Source organism: Coregonus clupeaformis, chromosome 25, assembly GCF_020615455.1.
Source record: "Coregonus clupeaformis isolate EN_2021a chromosome 25, ASM2061545v1, whole genome shotgun sequence".
NCBI classification, from domain to species: domain Eukaryota; kingdom Metazoa; phylum Chordata; class Actinopteri; order Salmoniformes; family Salmonidae; genus Coregonus; species Coregonus clupeaformis.
Genome location: NC_059216.1, coordinates 14,244,118 through 14,270,688, shown reverse-complemented (window position 1 = coordinate 14,270,688; position 26,571 = coordinate 14,244,118). Strand labels below are relative to the sequence as shown.

The following is a 26,571-nucleotide window of genomic DNA, read 5'->3' as shown; positions in this document are numbered from 1 at the left end:
ATGTTTGCTGACACGATGCTCTATGGTTGTTTGAAGTAATTTCCTATGATGCCTGCGGTACCGATATGTATGAAGCACAGAATTGAACAGTGGCTCCTGTTGTCCAACTGCTGAGATGTATAACTACTCATTATTTTTGTATATAAATGATGTGTGTGTGATTACTGTAACTATGCGTCACCTAATACATAAATAGGTACCTATTAGTGGGATATTATTATATGATGGTCAAAAAGGGCTGGGGCGGAGTTATCCACAGGACCGCCCATTAGGAATGCATGATGTGGCTAGCAAGCGGTTAGCTCCCTGTCATGCTAGTTGTTTCGGACGGAGACGACATCTTGTTGCTAATATTTTGCGGAAGAACAGTTATTTATACAAGCTACGGAGGAAGATATACGTTAACGACGATAAAGACGTGGTCGTCCCGTATTGATTTATTTCAAGTGAAGATTAGATAGCTAGCTTTTTTTGTCAAGGAACTGTTTGGTTTTTCGACGCCGCGGCATACGCACAGTCGTACGTTAGCCATCTAGCTAACGTTAGCCTAGCTAGCTATATTAGGGTCGACGCTTAACGTTAGCTAACATTGGATTTGCCTGGCCAGCTAGCTAGCTAGCTCCCCTGTTATACCGCGTCAGTTGCCCAGTTGGGCAAACTCGGTGAAGATTCGCATTGCAACATTGATTGCGACTCTCTCGAAGCGAGGATGGCGCTGAAAAGGATCCATAAGGTAACTAACTAGGTAGCTAGTTAGCCAGGTTTACGTTACCTCGATTGTCGATGTACGTCGTTAGCTAGCTAGTTAACGTTAATTATGGCTAAAGTTGGCTAGCTAACTATCTAGCTAGCTAACGCCCATCCCATATCCAAATATACGTTTCCCCTTTCATCTGTGCCATCGGTTTGTTGACACTAGACTGGCTAGCTCGTTAGGTAGTAGTATCTAGCTAGCTAGTTAACGAGCTAGTACGGTATGTATTACTAGTTATTTGGGTTTTGGGGTCTCGTGTAAGTCTAGTTAGTTAACTAAGCTGGTGATTTGTACAGTAAATTAGTAATCTAACTAACTAACGTTAGCCAATTGTTGTTAGTTAGCTAACGTTACATTGACTTACTATTTGGCCTTTTACTGATGAAAGTTATCAAACTACTGATTTGAGCACCCAACGAATAGCCCGTAATTACACAGACCGATCGTGTGTAATTGCCTGCTATCCTTTGGGTGCTGAAATATGTCGTTTTTGATACAATCTAGTTAAGTGACGTCGGAGTTCCAGCCCGCCCACATAGTCGTAATTCGTACCTTGGAGTTGAGTTTCATTTTATTTATTTCTTTTATTTCACCTTTATTTAACCAGGTAAGAAGCCAGTTGAGAACAAGTTCTCATTTACAACTGCGACCTGGCCAAGATAAAGCAAAGCAGTGCGATAAAAACAACACAGAGTTACATATGGGGTAAACAAAACGTACAGTCAATAACACAATAGAAAATCTGTATACAGTGTGTGCAAATGTAGTAAGTTATGGAGGTAAGGCAATAAATAGGCCATAACTATCATCATCGGCTATCTCAAAGCGAGACACTCCGCTAACTTCTGATACAAGGCCTGTCTGAGTGAAAACCAACAGCATTTCAGAGGCAACGTTAATGCTAGTTGGCTACTGAATTTCAATTTCAGTTATCATTGTTGTGCTGCCAGCTAACTAATTTAGATGTTAGCCGTCTCACCAGACCTAGCTAAAAGTTACAGGTAACGTATGCTAACGGAAACGTTAGCTAGCAAAACGTACATGTAGGTGGGATGGGGTAGCTAGCTAGGTTGATAAAACGTTAGCTAGGAAGATCACTAACAATATATTTTAATATAAATGTGTGTATCTAATTCTGGTACCCTCTCTGAACCTGTTCGTCTGTAAGCGACACCACAGCCATTTGATGAAGTTGGGCCATTGATATCCCAATGGAGAGGCCCCTGGGGGGCCACAAGATGTGGACATGAATACAGTCATCAGTGATTATCAGTCACTCAGTTACACATCAGCAGGTGTAGTTAATGTTTCATATTGATAACAGCTTTGTTTTCAAAGGGATCACATGAAGTTACTTAAATTCAACATGGGGTAGTAATGCAACACAAATCAAAATCAAATCTTATCGTTTGCATACACATATTTTGCAGATGTTGTTGCGGGTGTAGTGAAATGTGTGTTCCTAGCGCCAACAGTGCAGTAATAACTAACAATACACACATCTAGAAATAAAAATAATGGCATTTAGAAATATTAGGACGAGCGATGTCTTAGTCTGGAGTACAGTATGTATGTACTAATATGTGAATGTATACTGAACAAAAATATAAACGCAACATGCAGCAATTTTAAAAAGATTTTACTGAGTTACAGTTCATATAACAAAATCAGTCAATTGAAATGAATTCATTAGGCCCTAATCTGTGGATTTCACATGACTGGGCAGGGGCGCAGCCATGGAGGGCATAGGCCCACCCACTTGGGAGCCAGGCCCAGCCAATCAGAATTAGTTTTCCGCCACAAAAGGGCTTTATTACAGACAGAAATCCTCCTCATTCCTGCAGCCAGGTGGATGGAATAAACTTTTTGTGCGTATGAGCAATTTCTGCGATCTCTAATTTCAGCTCATGAAACCAACATGTTGCGCTTATATTTTAGTTCAGTATACATACAACAGACACCTGCTCATCAAACAGCTCATTCCAAAATCATGGGCATTAATATGGAGTTGGTCCCCCCTTTGCTGCTATAACAGCCTCAACTCTTCTGGGAAGACTTTCGACTAGATGTTGGAACATTGCTGTGGGGATTTGCTTCCATTCAGCCACAACAGCGTTAGTGAGGTCGGGCACTGATGTTGGGCGATTAGGCCTGGCTCGCAGTCAGCGTTCCAATTCATCCCAAAGCCGTTCGATGGGGTTGAGGTCAGGGCTCTGTGCAGGCCAGTGAAGTTCTTCCACACAGATATCGACAAACCATTTCTGTATGGGCCTCGCTTTGTGCACGGGGACATTGTCATGCTGAAACAGGAAAGGGCCTTCCCCAAACTGTTGCTAAAAAGTTGAAAGCACTGGAACTAAGGGGCCTAGCCCGAACCATGAAAAACAGCCCCAGACCATTATTCCTCTTCCACCAAACTTTACAGTTGGCACTGCATTGGGGCAGGTTGCGTTCAATCAACTAATTTGAAGGGTGTCCACATACTTTTGTATATTTTGTGTGTGTGTGTATATACACGTGTGTGTTTTGTGTATATGATGGGATGTATAGACAATATGGATAGAATATGTAGTATATCTGAAGAATAGTATATGTACAGCAATAGTTATATAGGATGAACCATGACTAGAATACAGTATATACATATGAAGTGGACAGCAGTAGTTATATAGGATGAACCATGACTAGAATACAGTATATACATATGAAGTGGACAGCAGTAGTTATATAGGATGAACCATGACTAGAATACAGTATATACATATGGAGTGGACAGCAGTAGTTATATAGGATGAACCATGACTAGAATACAGTATATACATATGAAGTGGACAGCAGTAGTTATATAGGATGAACCATGACTAGAATACAGTATATACATATGGAGAGGACAGCAGTAGTTATATAGGATGAACCATGACTAGAATACAGTATATACATATGAAGAGGACAGCAGTAGTTATATAGGATGAACCATGACTAGAATACAGTATATACATATGAAGAGGACAGCAGTAGTTATATAGGATGAACCATGACTAGAATACAGTATATACATATGAAGTGGACAGCAGTAGTTATATAGGATGAACCATGACTAGAATACAGTATATACATATGAAGTGGGACAAACAGTATGAAAACATTACTAATATGGCTGTCCCCGACAGACAAAATCTTGGTCGACCGAGAGTCGTCTGTTCTTTCGAACAATCGATTGGTTGAAATTGTATCATCTATTTTTCCATATAGACACTTCCTATGTGTTTTAATCAAATCAACTACAGTGGGGAAAAAAAGTATTTATTCAGCCACCAATTGTGCAAGTTCTCCCACTTAAAAAGATGAGAGAGGCCTGTAATTTTCATCATAGGTACACGTCAACTATGACAGACAAAATGAGGGGAAAAAATCCAGAAAATCACATTGTAGGATTTTTAATGAATTTATTTGCAAATTATGGTGGAAAATAAGTATTTGGTCACCTACAAACAAGCAAGATTTCTGGCTCTCGCAGACCTGTAACTTCTTCTTTAAGAGGCTCCTCTGTCCTCCACTCGTTACCTGTATTAATGGCACCTGTTTGAACTTATCAGTATAAAAGACACCTGTCCACAACCTCAAACAGTCACACTCCAAACTCCACTATGGCCAAGACCAAAGAGCTGTCAAAGGACACCTGAAACAAAATTGTAGACCTGCACCAGGCTGGGAAGACTGAATCTGCAATAGGTAAGCAGCTTGGTTTGAAGAAATCAACTGTGGGAGCAATTATTAGGAAATGGAAGACATACAAGACCACTAATAATCTCCCTCGATCTGGGGCTCCACGCAAGATCTCACCCCGTGGGCTCAAAATGATCACAAGAACGGTGAGCAAAAATCCCAGAACCACACGGGGGGACCTAGTGAATGACCTGCAGAGAGCTGGGACCGAAGTAACAAAGCCTACCATCAGTAACACACTACGCCGCCAGGGACTCAAATCCTGCAGTGCCAGACGTGTCCCCCTGCTTAAGCCAGTACATGTCCAGGCCCGTCTGAAGTTTGCTAGAGTGCATTTGGATGATCCAGAAGAGGATTGGGAGAATGTCATATGGTCAGATGAAACCAAAATATAACTTTTTGGTAAAAACTCAACTCGGTCGTGTTTGGAGGACAAAGAATGCTGAGTTGCATCCAAAGAACACCATACCTACTGTGAAGCATGGGGGTGGAAACATCATGCTTTGGGGCTGTTTTTCTGCAAAGGGACCAGGATGACTGATCCGTGTAAAGGAAAGAATGAATGGGGCCATGTATCGTGAGATTTTGAGTGAAAACCTCCTTCCATCAGCAAGGGCATTGAAGATGAAACGTGGCTGGGTCTTTCAGCATGGCAATGATCCCAAACACACCGCCCGGGCAACGAAGGAGTGGCTTCGTAAGAAGCATTTCAAGGTCCTGGAGTGGCCTAGCCAGTCTCCAGATCTCAACCCCATAGAAAATCTTTGGAGGGAGTTGAAAGTCTGTGTTGCCCAGCGACAGCCCCAAAACATCACTGCTCTAGAGGAGATCTGCATGGAGGAATGGGCCAAAATACCAGCAACAGTGTGTGAAAACCTTGTGAAGACTTACAGAAAACGTTTGACCTGTGTCATTGCCAACAAAGGGTATATAACAAAGTATTGAGAAACTTTTGTTATTGACCAAATACTTATTTTCCACCATAATTTGCAAATAAATTCATTAAAAATCCTACAATGGGATTTTCTGGAATATTTTTTTCTCATTTTGTCTGTCATAGTTGACGTGTACCTATGATGAAAATTACAGGCCTCTCTCATCTTTTTAAGTGGGAGAACTTGCACAATTGGTGGCTGACTAAATACTTTTTTCCCCCACTGTATATGCACTGAGCTTGTCTGATGCTTTAAGCGCTGTTTGATGAAATAATTAAGACACACAAAGGACTAGAGGGAGTTCGACCGCAATTGATTTTGATTGGGCCTGGCTCAGACTGGCTGCGCTGTGTTAAAAATTACTGCGAGTGACTAGCACCCATCGTCTCTCTCTCCTCCCTGCTGCAGCGAACACCACATAACATTGAGTATTTATCACGCTGTCCGTATTGCTGAAGATGCAACATAATTACAGCCTGACTGAAAAGTTGTTACAGAAATCCCTCCATTTGTTTAGGAAAACATTCCCTATTCCCTCAACCCTTTGTGACGAGTACTGAGTATACGAAGAGGCAGGACACAGGAATTAACAAGGTCAAGGTTTACTTAACAATGAGGAAGAGAAATAACAAAGATGGAGTAACCGACACGAAGCTTAACAATCACACACAACATCATCCAGAACAGTCCAGGGCTAAATAGGGGTGGCGATGAGGTGCAGGTGCGCTGGAGGTGATTTTAGGGTGCGTTTCATTTGAGTCGTTTTTGGTTTCCATTCCGATGTTGCCGAGGTGGTGCGCTCTGACCGGTGGCTCGGTAGACCGGCGAATCAGAGCGCCGGAGGGGAGCAACGGGAGGAGACGTGACACCCTTGTTGTCTTTACATAACACATGTAATGCATTGCATGCACATGATCAATACCTATAGCATATCATAATCACATCAATAAACTGGTTATAACACCGTAACACGTGACAGCAAAATGGATGCAGAGGAAGTGACAAACTCTAAACGGGGAATGTTTACTGGTTGCTCAGGAGGTAAAGGGGAATGTTTACTGGTTGCTCAGGAGGTAAAGGGGAAGTCAGATGTGTGGAAGATACTGGAGATCTAGGAAAATAAGGTAAGGAGCAAACGTTTTTTTTTTTAGCAAAGACTAAAACCAGCCGCATTAATTCGTGAATGCAATTTCCTAAATGGAACGGTTTATTTGTTGTTTATGCTAATTATTCAAGGGTCGCTTTATTTTTATTTTACAACTAAAATGCTTAATTGCATTTCAAATCATGAATGACTGGTATGCTGTGTGATGACATGTACGAATGAATGATTGATACAGTACTATAGCTGATAAGTATTGAAATATAGGCCTAAGTAAGTTACGGTATTAAGACTAAACAGGACGCGCTCTTAGGCCTACAGCTCCATGGTGGTTATACAAGGCTGCTATACTAAGCCTACTAATGATAATGACATTACTTATTCTAATATTAATGATGATCATAACAGTAATAGTAATATCAATAAGGAGATCAATACATTATAAATAATACCATTATTATTAGAGGCTGTTCTAACGATAGAGAGAGAGAGAAAAGTGTAAAGCCTTTATTACAGCATAGCAAAGCTCCCAAGTGGCCCAGCGGTCTAAGGCACTGCATTTCAGTGCTTGAGGCGTCACTACAGACCCCCTGGTTCGATTCCAGGCTGTATCACAACCGGCCGTGATTGGGAGTCCCATAGGGCGGCACACAATTGGCCCAGCGTCGTCCGGGTTTTGCCGGTGTAGGCCGTTGTTGTAAATAAGAATTTGTTCTTAACTGACTTGCCTAGTTAAATAAAGGTTAAATTAAATTAAAACCAGCCAAATTTGTGAAATTGTTTATCCGACATGTTGTGGTTGGTGCTCAAGGAATCAGTAGGCTATTAAACAAACACTCAAACAGGCAACAGAAGTAGGATCTATTTTATTTCTGTAGATACAGCGCATTCGGAAAGTATTCAGACCCCTTTTCCACATTTCGTTATGTTACAGGCTTACTCTAAAATGGATTAAATAATTGTTTTTCCTCAGTCTACACGCAATACCCCATAATGACAAAGTGAAAAAAAAAATGTGGAAATGTTTGCAAATGAATTACAAATAAAAGGTACCTTATTTACATAAGTATTCAGACCCTTTGCTATGGGACTTTAAATTAAGCTCAGGTGCATCCTGTTTCCATTGATCATCCTTGATATATTTACAAGGTGATTGGAGTCCACCTGTTAAATTCAATTGATTGGACATGATTTGGGAAGGCACATACCTGTCTATATAAGGTCCCACAGTTGACGGTGCATGTCAGAGCAAAAACCAAGCCATGCGGTCGAAGGAATTGTCTGTAGAGCTCCGAGCCAGGATTGTGTCAAGGCACAGATCTGGGGAAGGTTACCAAAACATTTCTGCAGCATTGAAGGTCCCCAAGAACACAATGGCTTCCATAATTCTTAAATGGAGGAGGTTTGGAACCCCCAAGACTCATCCTAGAGCTGGCCGCCCGGCCAAACTGAGCAATGGGAGGAGACGGACCTTGGTCTGGGAGGTGACCAAGAACCCGACGTAAACTCTGACAGAGCTCCAGAGTTCCTCTGTGGAGATGGGGGAACCTTCCAGAAGGACAACCATCTCTGCAGCACTCCATCAATCAGGCCTTTATGGTAGAGTGGCCAGACGGAAGCCACTCTTCAGTAAAAGGCACATGACAGTCAAAAAATTGTCGGCCTTCAGTCACCCAGGTCATAGACTGTTCTCTCTGCTACCGCACGGCAAGTGGTACCGGAGCGCCAAGTCTAGGTCCAAAAGGCCCAATAGGATGCTCTTAATGGTGCTATAGAAGTTTATGAGGGTCTTAGGGGCCAAGACAAATTTCTTCAGCCTCCTGAGGTTGAGGCACTGTTGCGCTTTCTTCACTACACTGTCTGTGTGGGGTGGGCCGTTTCAGATTGTCAGTGTTGTGTACGCCGAGGAACTTGAAGCTTTTTAACCTTCTCCACTCCGTCGATGTGGATGGGGTGTGCTCCCTCTGCTGGCTTCTGAAGTCTATTCGGGTGGTATGCAAATTGCAATGGGTCTAGAGTGTCAGGTAAGATGGAGGTGATATGATCCTTAACTAGCCTCTCAAAGCACTTCATGATGACAGAAGTGAGTGCTACGGGGCGATAGTCATTTAGTTCAGTTAACTTTGCTTTCTTGAGTACAGGAACAATGGTGGACATGTTGATGCAAGTGGGGACAGCAGACTGGGATAGGGAGAGAGAGAATATTTCTGTAAACACTCCAGCCAGCTGTTCTGTGCATGCTTTGATGACGTGGCTAGGGATGTCGTCTGGGCCGGCAGCCTTGCGAGGGTTAACATGCTTAAATGTCTTATGTCGGCCACAGAGAACGTGAGCTCACAGTCCTGGGGAGTGGCGGTGGAAGGTGAGCTCACGGTCCTGGGGAGTGTTGGTGGAAGGTGAGCTCACGGTCCTGGGGAGTGTTGGTGGAAGGTGAGCTCACAGTCCTGGGGAGTGTTGGTGGAAGGTGAGCTCACAGTCCTGGGGAGTGTTGGTGGAAGGTGAGCTCACGGTCCTGGGGAGTGTTGGTGGAAGGTGAGCTCACGGTCCTGGGGAGTGTTGGTGGAAGGTGAGCTCACGGTCCTGGGGAGTGTTGGTGGAAGGTGAGCTCACAGTCCTGGGGAGTGGCGGTGGAAGGTGAGCTCACAGTCCTGGGGAGTGGCGGTGGAAGGTGTTTAGCTTGTCTGGGAGCAAGATGTCGGTGTCCGCGATTTTGGCTGATTTTCCCTTTATAATCCGTGATTGTCTGGAGGCCCTGCCACATACTTCTCGTGGCTGAGCCATTTGAATTCTGACTCCACTTTGTTCCCACCCTGACATTTTGCCAGTTTAATTGCCTTACAAAGGGCATAACTGGACTGTTTGTACTCATCCATATTCACAGTCACCTTGCTGTGGTTAAATGTGGTGGTTCGTGCGTTCAGTTTTGCATGAATGCTGCCATCTATCCACAGGTTTAGTTTGGATAGGTTTTAATAGTCACGGTGGACACGTCCCCTATACACTTCCTGATGATAAACTCAGTCACCGTGTCAGTGTATACTTCAATGTTATTCTCAGAGGTAATAATAATTAATATGCCATTTAGCAGACGCTTTTATCCAAAGTGACTTAGTCATGTGTGCATACATTTTTACGTATGGGTGGTCCCGGGGATCGAACCCACTACCCTGGCGTTACAAGCGCCGTGCTCTACCAATTGAGCTACAGAGGACGAGAACATATCCCAGTCCGCGTGATCAAAACAATCTTCCGAATGGTCAGACCAGTGTTGAACAGTCCTTACCACAGGTACTTCCTGTTTGAGTTTCTGCCTCGGAAGGGAGGAGCAGAATGGAGGCGTGATCTGATTTGCGGGAGGGTGTGGGAGGGCCTTGTAGCCGCCCCGGAAGGGAGTGTAGCAATGATCGAGAGTTTTTGATGTGCTAGTGGCGCAGGCAATGTGTTGGTAAATCTTCGGTAGTGTTTTCCTCAGATTTGCTTTGTTAAAGTCCCCAGCAACAATAAGTGTGGCCTCAGGATATGAGGTTTCCAGTTTGCACAAAGCCCAGTGTAGTTCCGTGAGAGCCGTTGTGGTATTTGCTTGAGGGGAATGTACACTGCTTTGACGATGACTTGGGCCACACACACTGGTTGTTTGCGGCAACACGTTCCTCATATAATCAAAATATTTGGTTTCCTGGTAGGGTCTTTCTCTTTCAGTGAATCTGCCTTCTGCCATGGCATGGGTGATTCAGCCAAATGAAGTCGTGCAATGGGAAAGTAACCTGCACAAGACCTAGATACTTCATTTACATAACCCCACGGCTACTGTGAGAAAGCCCTTAGTGTAAATTCTAAAGGTACGTGGGTGGTTGTGGTGTCGAGCCCCCGCAGGGCAGAGCGTAGCCCCCACATCTTAAAAACCGCCATCTTGCTGTCGGCCCTAGTGAGTCCCAAATGGTACCCTATTCCCTTTATAGTGTACTACTGTTGACCAGAGCCCATAGTTCTGTTTTCTGTAATGTGTACAGTACAACAACTTTCAATCAGTGGTTGCCATGGTGGCGGAGGTGATGTTATGCTTGCCTCATTGTATAGGTGGTGTTGAATGACCGTCTGACTGGTTCTGGGAGAAATGGCATCTTCCTTTCAGAACAACACACAGTTGGGTTGTATTCACTACTACTAGTAGACACCAAATGGAAGGAAACCAACGGAAACAGGGAGGGACTACCTGTTTCCCTTTGCCAAACGTTTTGCTACGGTGTGCCCTACTGAATATGCCCCAGGTGTAGGTTACTGTGGGCTGACGTTTTGCTACGGTGTGCCCTACTGAATATGCCCCAGGTGTAGGTTACTGTGGGCTGACGTTTTGCTACGGTGTGCCCTACTGAATATGCCCCAGGTGTAGGTTACTGTGGGCTGACGTTTTGCTACGGTGTGCCCTACTGAATATGCCCCAGGTGTAGGTTACTGTGGGCTGACGTTTTGCTACGGTGTGCCCTACTGAATATGCCCCAGGTGTAGGTTACTGTGGGCTGACGTTTTGCTACGGTGTGCCCTACTGAATATGCCCCAGGTGTAGGTTACTGTGGGCTGACGTTTTGCTACGGTGTGCCCTACTGAATATGCCCCAGGTGTAGGTTACTGTGGGCTGACGTTTTGCTACGGTGTGCCCTACTGAATATGCCCCAGGTGTAGGTTACTGTGGGCTGACGTTTTGCTACGGTGTGCCCTACTGAATATGCCCCAGGTGTAGGTTACTGTGGGCTGATAGGCCATCGCTCATTCTTTGTTCTCAGATGGGAGCTCAACGGTAGGCACTGTGTAGCTTTAATCATTCAAAATGTCTGCCTGGTTTCCAGAGCTAATTGTTCCTCGTCTCTTTGTTGATTTGCAGGAGCTGAATGACCTGGCTCGTGACCCTCCGGCACAGTGCTCAGCAGGACCAGTGGGAGATGACAGTAGGTGTCTTAGTCGTGTTGTCGTGGAACTGTTGAAGGCAGTGTTTCTTAATCCTGGTCCCGAAGAACCAAAGGGGTGAAATATTTTAGTTTTTGCCCTGATCAAAGGTGCGACGAGCGTTAAGAAACACTGGTTAAAGATTATAATACCCATTTAATGTGCACTAACTCACTTTCTCTCCTTCCGTCAGTGTTTCACTGGCAAGCCACAATCATGGGACCTGTAAGTACAAGTCATGTATCCCACTTTAATGGGAGAATTTTCAAAATTCTTGAATTGCTAGTTTGATGAATGTATTCCATTTTCTGGAAGTAAAGGCTTTTGGAGTGACATGTGATCAGTAGTAATTACAGATGGACTGTAATGTGATGCTCTTTCTCTCGCTCTTTCTCTCCTTTCAGAATGACAGTCCATATCAGGGGGGTGTTTTCTTCTTGACCATTCATTTCCCTACAGACTATCCTTTCAAACCCCCAAAGGTAAGGGGCCATGCTACACACTATCCTTTCAAACCCCCAAAGGTAAGGGGCCATGCTACACACTATCCTTTCAAACCCCCAAAGGTAAGGGGCCATGCTACACACTATCCTTTCAAACCCCCAAAGGTAAGGGGGCCATGCTACACACTATCCTTTCAAACCCCCAAAGGTAAGGGGCCATGCTACACACTATCCTTTCAAACCCCCAAAGGTAAGGGGCCATGCTACACACTATCCTTTCAAACCCCCAAAGGTAAGGGGCCATGCTACACACTATCCTTTCAAACCCCCAAAGGTAAGGGGTCCATGTCACCTCACATAGGTTAGCAAAGGGGCTCGTTCCTAAATCAGTGTCAAATGGTTACACTTACGGCCATTTGTATTGTTCTAGGCCGCAGCCTGGTGGTGCTGTATGTAGTTGATGTTAGGTAGCAGGAGGGCATGATTTACTGTATTAACATTTTGTTGAATTCATCTTTCCCTCTCTGTCTCTCTCTCTCTCTCCCCCCTCTCTTTCCCTCTCTGTCTCTCTGTCTCTCTCTTTCCCTCTCTGTCTCTTTCCCTCTCTGTCTCTCTGTCTCTCTCTTTCCCTCTCTGTCTCTCTGTCTCTCTCTCTCTGTCTCTCTGTCTCTCTCTCTCTCTCCCCCCTCTCTTTCCCTCTCTGTCTCTCTGTCTCTCTGTCTCTCTGTCTCTCTCCCCCCCTCTCTCTCTCTCTCTCTGTCTCTCTCTTTCCCTCTCTGTCTCTCTGTCTCTCTGTCTCTCTCTCTCTCTCTCTCTGTCTCTCTGTCTGTCTCTCTCTCTCTCTCTCTCTCTCTCTCTCTCTCCCCCCTCTCCCTCTCTGTCTCTCTCTCTCTCTCTCTCTCTCTCTCCCTCTCTGTCTCTCTCTTTCCCTCTCTGTCTCTCTCTCTCTCTCCCCCCTCTCTTTCCCTCTCTGTCTCTCTGTCTCTCTCCCCCCTCTCTTTCCCTCTCTGTCTCTCTGTCTCTCTGTCTCTCTGTCTCTCTCCCCCCCTCTCTCTCTCTCTCTCTGTCTCTCTCTTTCCCTCTCTGTCTCTCTGTCTCTCTCCCCCCTCTCTTTCCCTCTCTGTCTCTCTGTCTCTCTCTCTCTCTCTCTCTCTCTCTTCCAGTTAGCGTTTACCACAAGAATTTACCACCCCAATATTAACAGTAACGGCAGTATCTGTCTGGATATTCTCAGATCACAGTGGTCTCCGGCGTTAACTATTTCTAAAGGTGAGTTAGGACTACTCTGCGGCGGACAGATCCACTAAAGGTGCATTATGGGGCAGTTTCCTGGACACGGATTAAAGCCTAGTCCTGCACTATAAAGTTATTTCAATGGAGATTCTGGAGATGTTTTCTAGAATGAATGTGCCCCCAGTGGATATACTGTATATCAGACATTACTACATCGCATGGCCTTGATGTCTGAGAGAGAGAGAGTAGTCTATAGTGGGGATCTAATCCCATGCCCCTGTTTCTAGTTACATTACAGAGAAATGGGTTGTAACTCTTGTGACGGTCTTCCTCTGCAGTTCTTCTCTCCATCTGCTCCCTGTTATGTGACCCCAACCCAGACGACCCTCTAGTGCCAGAGATCGCACGCATCTATAAAACAGATAGTGACAAGTAAGTGTCCTTTTATACTGTTGCTGTCTGTTGGAAATGCACCCGTCTCATTTTATACAGCAGGTGTCCTGGAAGGGCACACTTTATCTTTCATATTTTCGTTCTGTATAACCCAGTGAAAATGCTTATTTTCAACCAGTTTTGGTCACTGGGAAAGTGATATACATTATAACATGTTCCTGTCGGCTTTGTTGGTTACCCATACACACAATCATGGTCTACAGCAGAGACGAAGCAGAATAATGCCCAGTGTCTCTCTCGAAGCAGAATAATGCCCAGTGTCTCTCTCGAAGCAGAATAATGCCCAGTGTCTCTCTCGAAGCAGAATAATGCCCAGTGTCTCTCTCGAAGCAGAATAATGCCCAGTGTCTCTCTCGAAGCAGAATAATGCCCAGTGTCTCTCTCGAAGCAGAATAATGCCCAGTCTCTCTCGAAGCAGAATAATGCCCAGTGTCTCTCTCGAAGCAGAATAATGCCCAGTGTCTCTCTCGAAGCAGAATAATGCCCAGTGTCTCTCTCGAAGCAGAATAATGCCCAGTGTCTCTCTCGAAGCAGAATAATGCCCAGTGTCTCTCTCGAAGCAGAATAATGCCCAGTGTCTCTCTCGAAGCAGAATAATGCCCAGTGTCTCTCTCGAAGCAGTATAATGCCCAGTGTCTCTCTCGAAGCAGAATAATGCCCAGTGTCTCTCTCGAAGCAGAATAATGCCCAGTGTCTCTCTCGAAGCAGTATAATGCCCAGTGTCTCTCTCGAAGCAGAATAATGCCCAGTGTCTCTCTCGAAGCAGAATAATGCCCAGTGTCTCTCTCGAAGCAGAATAATGCCCAGTGTCTCTCAAAGCAGAGAGAAAGATGTGTTAGGGTGTGGTGTGAGGGAGAGAAAGATGTGTGAGGGTGTGGTGTGAGGGAGAGAAAGATGTGTGAGGGTGTGGTGTGAGGGAGAGAAAGATGTGTGATGGTGTGGTGTGAGTACACCTGTTCTGTCTCCATCTAGATGGTAGCGGGGTGAACAGGCTGTGGCTCGGTTGGCTGAGGCCCTTTGATATTTTTGGCCTTCCTGTGATACCGGGTGCTGTAGATGTCTTGGAGGGCAGGCAGTGTGCCCCCGATGATGCGTTGTGCTGAACGCACCACCCTCTGGAGAGGCCTGCGGTTGTGGACGTTGCAGTACCAGGCGGTGATACAGTCCGACAGGATGTTCTCAATGATTCATCTGTAGAAGTTTGTGAGGGTCTTAGGGGCCAAGCCGAAATTCTTCAGCCTCCTGAGGTTGAAGAGGCTCTGTTGCGCCTTCTTCACCACGCTGTCTGTGTGGCTGGACCGTTTCAGATTGTCAGTGATGTGCATGCCGTGGAACTTGAACTTGCAACTCAATAGTAGGAAGGTGTTCCTAATGTTTCGTATACTCAGTGTAGATTCCAATTGGTCAGATCAACGTTGAACAGTCCTTACCACGGGTACTTCCTGTTTAGGTTTCTGCCTATAGGAGGGGAGGAGCAAAATGTAGGTGTGATCTGATTTGCCGAAGGAAGTGTAGGGGAGGGGTTTGTAGCCACCCCGGAAGGAGGAGGAGCAATGGTCAAGAGTTCTCGATGAACGAGTAGCACAGGAGATGTGTTGATGGAACTTTGGTAACGTTACCTCAGATTTCCTTTATTAAAGGGGGGATATACATGACTGTGTCAATGACCAAAGAAAATTCTCTCTAGGTAATTGGGTCTGCAATTGATGGTATTCCAGCTCGGGAGAACAAAATGACTTGAGTTCCTGTACGTTACCACAATCACACCATGTGTAGTTAATCATGAAACCTCCGGCTTTCTTTTTCCCCGGAGAGATATTTCTGTCCGCGCGATGGATGGAGAACCCCACTGGCTGAATGGACGGGGGCAGTATGGTTTGTGCCAGAACGCTCACCACACTGCTAGGTGGAGCGGAGGTTGTTGTTCGGTGTTTATGGCAGCATGTTGTCTGGTCTCGCTGGATTCTCCAGAAGCTTCCGCATCACTCAGCCCACAACTGTCTACCACAGTCCTTGTAAGGCTTTAGTTTGGTTGTGTGTGGACAGCAAATGTGTTTTTGCTGTAGTCTAAAAGCTAGGCTTGAGTATGGATATTGGTGAATGTGTTTGTCTGTGCTTATTGTCCAGCCAGTGATTTTAATTAGAGAACTAAATTGACCTTAAAGTTCAGATGTTTCATGACACAGGTGATGTGCAATTGAGAGTTAATGTATGGTGTTGATCGTCATCAGGGCCTGTATTCATAAAGCATCTCAGAGTAAAAGTGCTGATCTAGGGCCAGTTTAGCCTATTAGTTTATAATGAATGAGATTATATGGACAGGTGGGACCTGATCCTAGATCAACACTCCTAATCTGAGAGGCTTTATGAAAACAGGCTCTTGTCACTGATTAGTAAGGAACTCCCCTCCCCTCCTTATGAATACAGGCTCTGGTCACTGATTAGTAAGGAACTCCCCTCCCCTCCTTATGAATACAGGCCCTGGTCACTGATTAGTAAGGAACTCCCCTCCCCTCCTTATGAATACAGGCCCTGGTCACTGATTAGTAAGGAACTCCCCTCCCCTCCTTATGAATACAGGCCCTGGTCACTGATTAGTAAGGAACTCCCCTCCCCTCCTTATGAGTACAGGCCCTGGTCACTGATTAGTAAGGAACTCCCCTCCCCTCCTTATGAATACAGGCCCTGGTCACTGATTAGTAAGGAACTCCCCTCCCCTCCTTATGAATACAGGCCCTGGTCACTGATTAGTAAGGAACTCCCCCCCCCTCCTTATGAATACAGGCCCTGGTCACTGATTAGTAAGGAACTCCCCTCCCCTCCTTATGAGTACAGGCCCTGGTCACTGATTAGTAAGGAACTCCCCTCCCTCCTTATGAATACAGGCCCTGGTCACTGATTAGTAAGGAACTCCCCTCCCTCCTTATGAATACAGGCCCTGGTCACTGATTAGTAAGGAACTCCCCTCCTCTCCTTATGAATACAGGCCCTGGTCACTGATCAGTAAGGAACTCCCCTCCCCCTCCTTATGAATACAGGCCCTGGTCACTGATTAGTAAGGAACTCCCCTCCCTCCTTATGAATACAGGCCCTGGTCACTGATTAGTAAGGAACTCCCCTCCCCCCTCCTTATGAATACAGGCCCTGGTCACTGATTAGTAAGGAACTCCCCTCCCCTCCTTATGAATACAGGCCCTGGTCACTGATTAGTAAGGAACTCCCCTCCCCCTCCTTATGAATACAGGCCCTGGTCACTGATTAGTAAGGAACTCCCCTCCCCCTCCTTATGAATACAGGCCCTGGTCACTGATTAGTAAGGAACTCCCCTCCCCTCCTTATGAATACAGGCTCTGGTCACTGATTAGTAAGGAACTCCCCTCCCCTCCTTATGAATACAGGCCCTGGTCACTGATTAGTAAGGAACTCCCCTCCCCTCCTTATGAATACAGGCCCTGGTCACTGATTAGTAAGGAACTCCCCTCCCCTCCTTATGAATACAGGCCCTGGTCACTGATTGGTAAGGAACTCCCCTCCCCCCTCCTTATGAATACAGGCCCTGGTCACTGATTAGTAAGGAACTCCCCTCCCCTCCTTATGAATACAGGCCCTGGTCACTGATTGGTAAGGAACTCCCCTCCCCTCCTTATGAATACAGGCCCTGGTCACTGATCAGTAAGGAACTCCCCTCCTTATGAATACAGGCCCTGGTCACTGATTAGTAAGGAACTCCCCTCCTTATGAATACAGGCCCTGGTCACTGATTAGTAAGGAACTCCCCTCCCCCTCCTTATGAATACAGGCCCTGGTCACTGATTAGTAAGGAACTCCCCTCCCCTCCTTATGAATACAGGCCCTGGTCACTGATTAGTAAGGAACTCCCCTCCTTATGAATACAGGCCCTGGTCACTGATTAGTAAGGAACTCCCCTCCCCTCCTTATGAGTACAGGCCCTGGTCACTGATTAGTAAGGAACTCCCCTCCTTATGAATACAGGCCCTGGTCACTGATTAGTAAGGAACTCCCCTCCTTATGAATACAGGCCCTGGTCACTGATTAGTAAGGAACTCCCCTCCCCTCCTTATGAATACAGGCCCTGGTCACTGATCAGTAAGGAACTCCCCTCCTTATGAATACAGGCCCTGGTCACTGATTAGTAAGGAACTCCCTCCCTCCTTATGAATACAGGCCCTGGTCACTGATCAGTAAGGAACTCCCCTCCCCTCCTTATGAATACAGGCCCTGGTCACTGATCAGTAAGGAACTCCCCCTCCCCCTCCTTATGAATACAGGCCCTGGTCACTGATCAGTAAGGAACTCCCCTCCCCTCCTTATGAATACAGGCCCTGGTCACTGATTAGTAAGGAACTCCCCTCCTTATGAATACAGGCCCTGGTCACTGATTAGTAAGGAACTCCCCTCCTTATGAATACAGGCCCTGGTCACTGATTAGTAAGGAACTCCCCTCCTTATGAATACAGGCCCTGGTCACTGATCAGTAAGGAACTCCCCTCCTTATGAATACAGGCCCTGGTCACTGATTAGTAAGGAACTCCCCTCCCCTCCTTATGAATACAGGCCCTGGTCACTGATTAGTAAGGAACTCCCCTCCTTATGAATACAGGCCCTGGTCACTGATCAGTAAGGAACTCCCCTCCCCTCCTTATGAATACAGGCCCTGGTCACTGATTAGTAAGGAACTCCCCTCCTCTCCTTATGAATACAGGCCCTGGTCACTGATTAGTAAGGAACTCCCCTCCCCTCCTTATGAATACAGGCCCTGGTCACTGATCAGTAAGGAACTCCCCTCCTTATGAATACAGGCCCTGGTCACTGATCAGTAAGGAACTCCCCTCCCCCCTCCTTATGAATACAGGCCCTGGTCACTGATTAGTAAGGAACTCCCCTCCCCCTCCTTATGAATACAGGCCCTGGTCACTGATTAGTAAGGAACTCCCCTCCCCTCCTTATGAATACAGGCCCTGGTCACTGATTAGTAAGGAACTCCCCTCCTTATGAATACAGGCCCTGGTCACTGATCAGTAAGGAACTCCCCTCCTTATGAATACAGGCCCTGGTCACTGATTAGTAAGGAACTCCCCTCCTTATGAATACAGGCCCTGGTCACTGATTAGTAAGGAACTCCCCTCCTTATGAATACAGGCCCTGGTCACTGATCAGTAAGGAACTCCCCTCCTTATGAATACAGGCCCTGGTCACTGATTAGTAAGGAACTCCCCTCCCCTCCTTATGAATACAGGCCCTGGTCACTGATTAGTAAGGAACTCCCCTCCCCTCCTTATGAATACAGGCCCTGGTCACTGATTAGTAAGGAACTCCCCTCCCTCCTTATGAATACAGGCCCTGGTCACTGATTAGTAAGGAACTCCCTCCTCCTTATGAATACAGGCCCTGGTCACTGATTAGTAAGGAACTCCCCTCCCCTCCTTATGAATACAGGCCCTGGTCACTGATTAGTAAGGAACTCCCCTCCCCTCCTTATGAATACAGGCCCTGGTCACTGATTAGTAAGGAACTCCCCTCCCTCCTTATGAATACAGGCCCTGGTCACTGATTAGTAAGGAACTCCCCTCCTATGAATACAGGCCCTGGTCACTGATTAGTAAGGAACTCCCCTCCTTATGAATACAGGCCCTGGTCACTGATCAGTAAGGAACTCCCCCTCCTTATGAATACAGGCCCTGGTCACTGATTAGTAAGGAACTCCCCTCCTCTCCTTATGAATACAGGCCCTGGTCACTGATTAGTAAGGAACTCCCCTCCCCTCCTTATGAATACAGGCCCTGGTCACTGATCAGTAAGGAACTCCCCTCCTTATGAATACAGGCCCTGGTCACTGATTAGTAAGGAACTCCCCTCCCCTCCTTATGAATACAGGCCCTGGTCACTGATCAGTAAGGAACTCCCCTCCTTATGAATACAGGCCCTGGTCACTGATTAGTAAGGAACTCCCCTCCCCTCCTTATGAATACAGGCCCTGGTCACTGATTAGTAAGGAACTCCCCTCCCCCTCCTTATGAATACAGGCCCTGGTCACTGATTAGTAAGGAACTCCCCTCCCCTCCTTATGAATACAGGCCCTGGTCACTGATCAGTAAGGAACTCCCCTCCCCTCCTTATGAATACAGGCCCTGGTCACTGATTAGTAAGGAACTCCCCTCCCCTCCTTATGAATACAGGCCCTGGTCACTGATTAGTAAGGAACTCCCCTCCCTCCTTATGAATACAGGCCCTGGTCACTGATTAGTAAGGAACTCCCCCTCCCTCCTTATGAATACAGGCCCTGGTCACTGATTAGTAAGGAACTCCCTCCCCTCCTTATGAATACAGGCCCTGGTCACTGATTAGTAAGGAACTCCCCTCCTCTCCTTATGAATACAGGCCCTGGTCACTGATTAGTAAGGAACTCCCCTCCCCTCCTTATGAATACAGGCCCTGGTCACTGATTAGTAAGGAACTCCCCTCCCCTCCTTATGAGTACAGGCCCTGGTCACTGATTAGTAAGGAACTCCCCTCCCCTCCTTATGAATACAGGCCCTGGTCACTGATTAGTAAGGAACTCCCCTCCCCTCCTTATGAATACAGGCCCTGGTCACTGATTAGTAAGGAACTCCCCTCCCCTCCTTATGAATACAGGCCCTGGTCACTGATTAGTAAGGAACTCCCCTCCTTATGAATACAGGCCCTGGTCACTGATTAGTAAGGAACTCCCCTCCTTATGAATACAGGCCCTGGTCACTGATCAGTAAGGAACTCCCCTCCTTATGAATACAGGCCCTGGTCACTGATTAGTAAGGAACTCCCCTCCTTATGAATACAGGCCCTGGTCACTGATTAGTAAGGAACTCCCCTCCCCTCCTTATGAATACAGGCCCTGGTCACTGATTAGTAAGGAACTCCCTCCCCCCCTCCTTATGAATACAGGCCCTGGTCACTGATTAGTAAGGAACTCCCCTCCCTCCTTATGAATACAGGCCCTGGTCACTGATTAGTAAGGAACTCCCCCCCCTCCTTATGAATACAGGCCCTGGTCACTGATTAGTAAGGAACTCCCTCCCTCCTTATGAATACAGGCCCTGGTCACTGATTGGTAAGGAACTCCCCTCCCCTCCCTTATGAATACAGGCCCTGGTCACTGATCAGTAAGGAACTCCCCTCCTTATGAATACAGGCCCTGGTCACTGATTAGTAAGGAACTCCCCTCCTTATGAATACAGGCCCTGGTCACTGATTAGTAAGGAACTCCTCCTTATGAATACAGGCCCTGGTCACTGATTAGTAAGGAACTCCCCTCCTTATGAATACAGGCCCTGGTCACTGATTAGTAAGGAACTCCCCTCCTTATGAATACAGGCCCTGGTCACTGATTAGTAAGGAACTCTCCTCCCCTCCTTATGAATACAGGCCCTGGTCACTGATTAGTAAGGAACTCCCCCTCCCCCTCCTTATGAATACAGGCCCTGGTCACTGATCAGTAAGGAACTCCCCTCCCCTCCTTATGAATACAGGCCCTGGTCACTGATCAGTAAGGAACTCCCCTCCCCTCCTTATGAATACAGGCCCTGGTCACTGATTAGTAAGGAACTCCCCTCCCTCCTTATGAATACAGGCCCTGGTCACTGATTAGTAAGGAACTCCCCTTCCCCTCCTTATGAATACAGGCCCTGGTCACTGATTAGTAAGGGAACTCCCCTCCTTATGAATACAGGCCCTGGTCACTGATTAGTAAGGAACTCCCCTCCCCTCCTTATGAATACAGGCCCTGGTCACTGATTAGTAAGGAACTCCCCCCCCTCCTTATGAATACAGGCCCTGGTCACTGATTAGTAAGGAACTCCCTCCCCTCCTTATGAATACAGGCCCTGGTCACTGATTAGTAAGGAACTCCCCCCCCCTCCTTATGAATACAGGCCCTGGTCACTGATTAGTAAGGAACTCCCCTCCCCTCCTTATGAATACAGGCCCTGGTCACTGATTAGTAAGGAACTCCCCTCCCCCTCCTTATGAATACAGGCCCTGGTCACTGATTAGTAAGGAACTCCCCTCCCCTCCTTATGAATACAGGCCCTGGTCACTGATTAGTAAGGAACTCCCCTCCCCCTCCTTATGAATACAGGCCCTGGTCACTGATTAGTAAGGAACTCCCCTCCCCCTCCTTATGAATACAGGCCCTGGTCACTGATTAGTAAGGAACTCCCCTCCCCTCCTTACGAATACAGGCCCTGGTCACTGATTAGTAAGGAACTCCCCTCCCTCCTTATGAATACAGGCCCTGGTCACTGATTAGTAAGGAACTCCCCTCCCCCCTCCTTATGAATACAGGCCCTGGTCACTGATTAGTAAGGAACTCCCCTCCCCTCCTTATGAATACAGGCCCTGGTCACTGATTAGTAAGGAACTCCCCTCCCCCTCCTTATGAATACAGGCCCTGGTCACTGATTAGTAAGGAACTCCCCCTCCCCCTCCTTATGAATACGGGCCCTGGTCACTGATTAGTAAGGAACTCCCCTCCCCTCCTTATGAATACAGGCCCTGGTCACTGATTAGTAAGGAACTCCCCTCCCCCTCCTTATGAATACAGGCCCTGGTCACTGATTAGTAAGGAACTCCCCTCCCCCTCCTTATGAATACAGGCCCTGGTCACTGATTAGTAAGGAACTCCCCTCCCCTCCTTATGAATACAGGCCCTGGTCACTGATTAGTAAGGAACTCCCCTCCCCTCCTTATGAATACAGGCCCTGGTCACTGATTAGTAAGGAACTCCCCTCCCCTCCTTATGAATACAGGCCCAGATGTTACTGCTCTCTTAAATAATGTCACATGCACCAAATACCGTGAAATGCTTACTTACAAGCCCTTATCCAACGATGCAGTTTTAAGATAAATTGAATAAGAGTTTAGAAAATATTTACAAAATAAACTAAAGTAAAATAATGAAAGTAGGGGGGGGGGGTAGCCAGTCCAGGTAGCCAGTCCAGGTAGCCATTTCATTAGTTGTTCAGGAGTCTTATGGCTTGGGGGTAGAAGCTGTTAAGAAGCCTTTTGGACCTAGACTTGGCACTCCGGTACCGCTTGCCTTGTGGTAGCAGAGAACAGTCTATGACTAGGGTGGCTGGAATCTTTGGCAATTTTTAGGGCCTTCCTCTGACACCGCCTGGTATAGAGGTCCTGGATGGCAGGAAGCTTGGCCCCAGTGATGTACTGGGCTGTACGCACTACCCTCTGTGGTGCCTTGCGGTCGGAGGCCGAGCAGTTGCCATACCAGGCGGTGATGCAACCACTCAGGATGCTCTCGATGGTCGGCCCTCCTTTTCCTGTCACGATCATCTCCTTTGTCTTGCTGACGTTGAGGGAGAGGTTGTTGACCTGGCAACACACTGCCAGGTCTCTGACCTCCTCCCTATAGGCTGTCTCATCGTTGTCTGTGGTCAGGCCTACCACCGTTGTGTCGTCAGTAAACTTAATGATGGTGTTGGAGTCGTGCTTGACCACGCAGTCGTGGGTGAACAGGGATTACAGGAGGGGACTAAGCACACACCCCTGAGGGGCCCCTGTGTTAAGGATCAGTGTGGCAGATGTGTTGTTACCTACCCTTACCACCTGGGGACGGCCCGTCAGGAAGTCCAGGATCCAGTTGCAGAGGGAGGTGTTTAGTCCCAGGGTCCTTGGCTTAGTGATGAGCTTTGATGGCACTATGGTGTTGAACGCTGAGCTGTAGTCAATTAACAGCATTCTCACATAGGTGTTCCTTTTGTCCAGGTGGGAAAGGTCAGTGTGGAGCGCAATAGAGATTGCATCATCTGTCGATCTGTTGGGGTGGTATGTGAATTGGAGTGGGTCTAGTGTTTCTGGGATGATGGTGGTGTTGTGAGCCATGACTAGCCATTCAAAGTACTTCATGGCTACAGACGTGAGTGCTACGGGTCGGTAGTCATTTAGGCAGGTTACCTTGGTGTTCTTGGGCATAGGGACTATGGTGGTCTACTTGAAACATGTAGGTATTACAGACTCGGTCAGGGACAGGTTGAAAATGTCAGTGTAGACACTTGCCAGTTGATCAGTGCATGCTCTGAGTGCACGTACTGGTAATCTGTCTGGCCCTGCGGCCTTGTGAATGTTGACCGGTTTTATAGGTCTTAGTCACATCTGCTACGGAAAGCGTGATCATACAGTCGTCCAGAACAGCTGGTGCTTTCATGCATGCTTCAGGGTTACTTGCCTCGAAGCGAACTTAGAAGAAATTTAGCTCATCTGGTAGGCTCGTGTCACTGGGCATCTCGTGGCTGGGCTTCCCTTTGTAGTCCGTAATAGTTTTCAAGCCATGCCACATCAGATGAGCGTCGGTGTAGTAGGATTCAATCTTAGTCCTGTGTTGACACTTTGCCTGTTTGATGGTTCGTCGGAGGGCATAGTGGGATTTCTTATAAGCGTCCGGGTTAGAGTCCCGCTCCTTGAAAGCTGCAGCTCTATCCTTTAGCGCAGTGCGGCTGTTGCCTGTAATCCATGGCTTCTGGTTGGGGTATGTACGTACGGTCACTGTGGGGACGACGTCATCGGCGCACTTATTAATGAAGCCGGTGACTGATGCGGTGTACTCCTCAATGCCATCGTATGAATCCCAGAACATATTCCAGTCTGTGCTAGCAAAACAGTCCTGCAGGTTAGCATCTGCGTCATCTGACCACTTCTGTATTGAGCGAGTCACTGGTGCTACCTGCTTTAGTTTTTGCTTGTAAGCAGGAATCAGGAGGATATAATTACGGTCAGATTTGCCATTTGGAGGGCGAGGGAGAGCTTTGTACACGTCTGTGTTGTGTAAAGGTGGTCTAGTTTCCCCCCTCTGGTTGCACAGGTGACATGCTGGTAGAAATGAGGTAAAACGGATTTAAGTTTCCCTGCATTAAAGTCCTCGGCCAATAGGAGTGTCACCTGGATGAGCGTTTTCCTGTTTGCTTATGGCCTTATACAGCTCATTGAGTGCAATCTTAGTGCCAACATCAGTTTGTGGTGATAAATATACAGCTACGAAAAATATAGATAAACTCTCTTGGTAGATAGTGGGTCTACAGCTTATCATGAGATACTCTACCTCAGGCGAGCAAAACCTCGAGACTTCCTTAATATTAGATTTTGCGTACCAGCTGTTATTGACAAATGGACATAGACCGCCGCCCCTCGTCTTACCGGAGGCAGCTGTTCTGTCCTGCCGATGCACAGAAAACCCAGCCAACTGTATATTATCCATGTCGTCGTTCAGCCACGACTCGGTGAAACATAAGATATTACAGTTTTTAATGTCCCGTTGGTAGTATAGTCTCGAACAGAGCTCATCCAGTTTATTCTCCAGTGATTGGAAGTTGGCCAATAGGACGAATAGTAGAGGCGAGTTACCCACTCGCCGACTAATTCTCACAAGGCACCCGGACCTGCGTCCCCTGTATCGGCGTCTCTTCTTCATGTGAATGACGGGGATTTGGGCCTGGTCTGGTATCAGCATTAAATCCTTCGCGTCCGACTCGTTAAAGAAAAAATCATTGTCCAGTTGGAGGCGAGTAATCGCTGTTCTGATGTCCAGAAACTATTTTCGGTCATAAGAGACGGTTGGCAGAAACATGTACAAAATAAGCTACAAACAATGGGGAAAAAAACACACAAAATAGCACCATTGGTTAGGATTCCGTAAAACGGCAGCCATCTCCTCCGGCGCCGTTCATTTGTTCTATACAGAACACAAACGTTGTATCTCTGACTGGCTTCTTTCCTCAGCATGGATATTGAACCTGCTCTGATGACTGTCTGTTTTGGATTTCCTGATGATTTGTACAACATGTCTGCGTCCCAAATGGCATCCGTTCTGACCCTGGTCAAAAGTAGTGTAATATATATAGGGAACAGGGTGCCGTTTGGACCGCATCATGTATTGTGTTCTCTCTCCTACAGATACAGCAGAATAGCAAGAGAATGGACGCAGAAATACGCCATGTGATGACACGGATCATCTGAAGGAGAACGTCGTCGTAGCTGGAGTCAAACTTCAATTGCTGGTTTAAATTTTTTTTCTTCTCGTTTTTGTTATTGAATTAGACCCATTTTGCTCCCATTTTCACTCTTTCATTCATGTGCTATTAAAAAGATAGTGTTTCCTGCTCGGACAGTCGGCGTGTACCATTTTCATTTTAAGTGGGGGAAAAAAACCAAAAAAAAAAGTAATGTAAAGTCTTTCATGGGTTCTGAACTCTCCGTGTTGAGCATGCAACAACAGTATACAGCCGTGCCGGCTGGCCTGCCTGCGCTGGCCTCCTTGGTTATCAGACTAAACCACAAGACGTTAAAGGCACCTGACTGGACCGGACAGACCGACAGACATGTCTCTTCAGGATCCACCCACTGGTGTGTGTGATGTTGGCTGTCTGAAATGGCACCCGATTCCCTATATATAGTGCACTACTTTTGACCAGAACCCTACTACGGGAATATCCCTATGGATCCTGGTCAAAAGTAGTGCACTATATAGGGAATAGGGTGCCATTTCGTTTGGCAGCAGTGTAATGCTTTTAATATTGTTATCGACCCCCCATGGCCTGAGAGAATATTTACCACGTCATAACCAGATGTGTGAACAGACAGAAAAATGCTGCGGTATGAGTCAACAACATCCACAGTCAGGAAAAAATAAGAAATGTAATGTATTTTATGCATGTTAATGGAGATATAAGTAATAGGGGGGTGTTATCCATATGAAGTGGATACATTGCAGGGCAAATGGGGTAAAAAAAAATATTAAATTAAAGCTTTTATCTTTTTGATGGTTTTAGAAGTTGAGAGCTTATAGTTAAGTCACCTACCTAAAACACTGTCTTCTTGTAGCCCTGAGACGTTATGCAGAGCTAACGGTTGAACTTATCAACTGGTGCCTCTGTTGCCTTTTTTTAGTTTTCCCATCAATAAAAGTTAAATCATAAACAC

General features: G+C 46.6%; 1 protein-coding gene across 2 annotated transcripts; it reads left to right on the top strand.

Annotated features, from left to right (window-relative positions):
* The first annotated feature begins 277 nt into the window (after positions 1-277).
* Positions 278-26,571, top strand: LOC121546416 (ubiquitin-conjugating enzyme E2 D2). Of its 2 annotated transcripts, XM_041857700.2 has the most exons (7): positions 279-733; positions 11,397-11,460; positions 11,652-11,683; positions 11,863-11,940; positions 13,065-13,170; positions 13,473-13,566; positions 25,546-26,571. In XM_041857700.2, the coding sequence occupies exons 1-7, from the start codon at positions 710-712 to the stop codon at positions 25,589-25,591; spliced, it is 444 nt and encodes a 147-aa protein (XP_041713634.1). In that variant the 5' UTR covers positions 279-709; the 3' UTR covers positions 25,592-26,571. The 2 variants fall into 2 exon arrangements, with proteins under 2 accessions (XP_045063445.1, XP_041713634.1); XM_045207510.1 differs by lacking the exon at positions 25,546-26,571 and having other exon boundaries at positions 278-733; positions 13,473-13,570.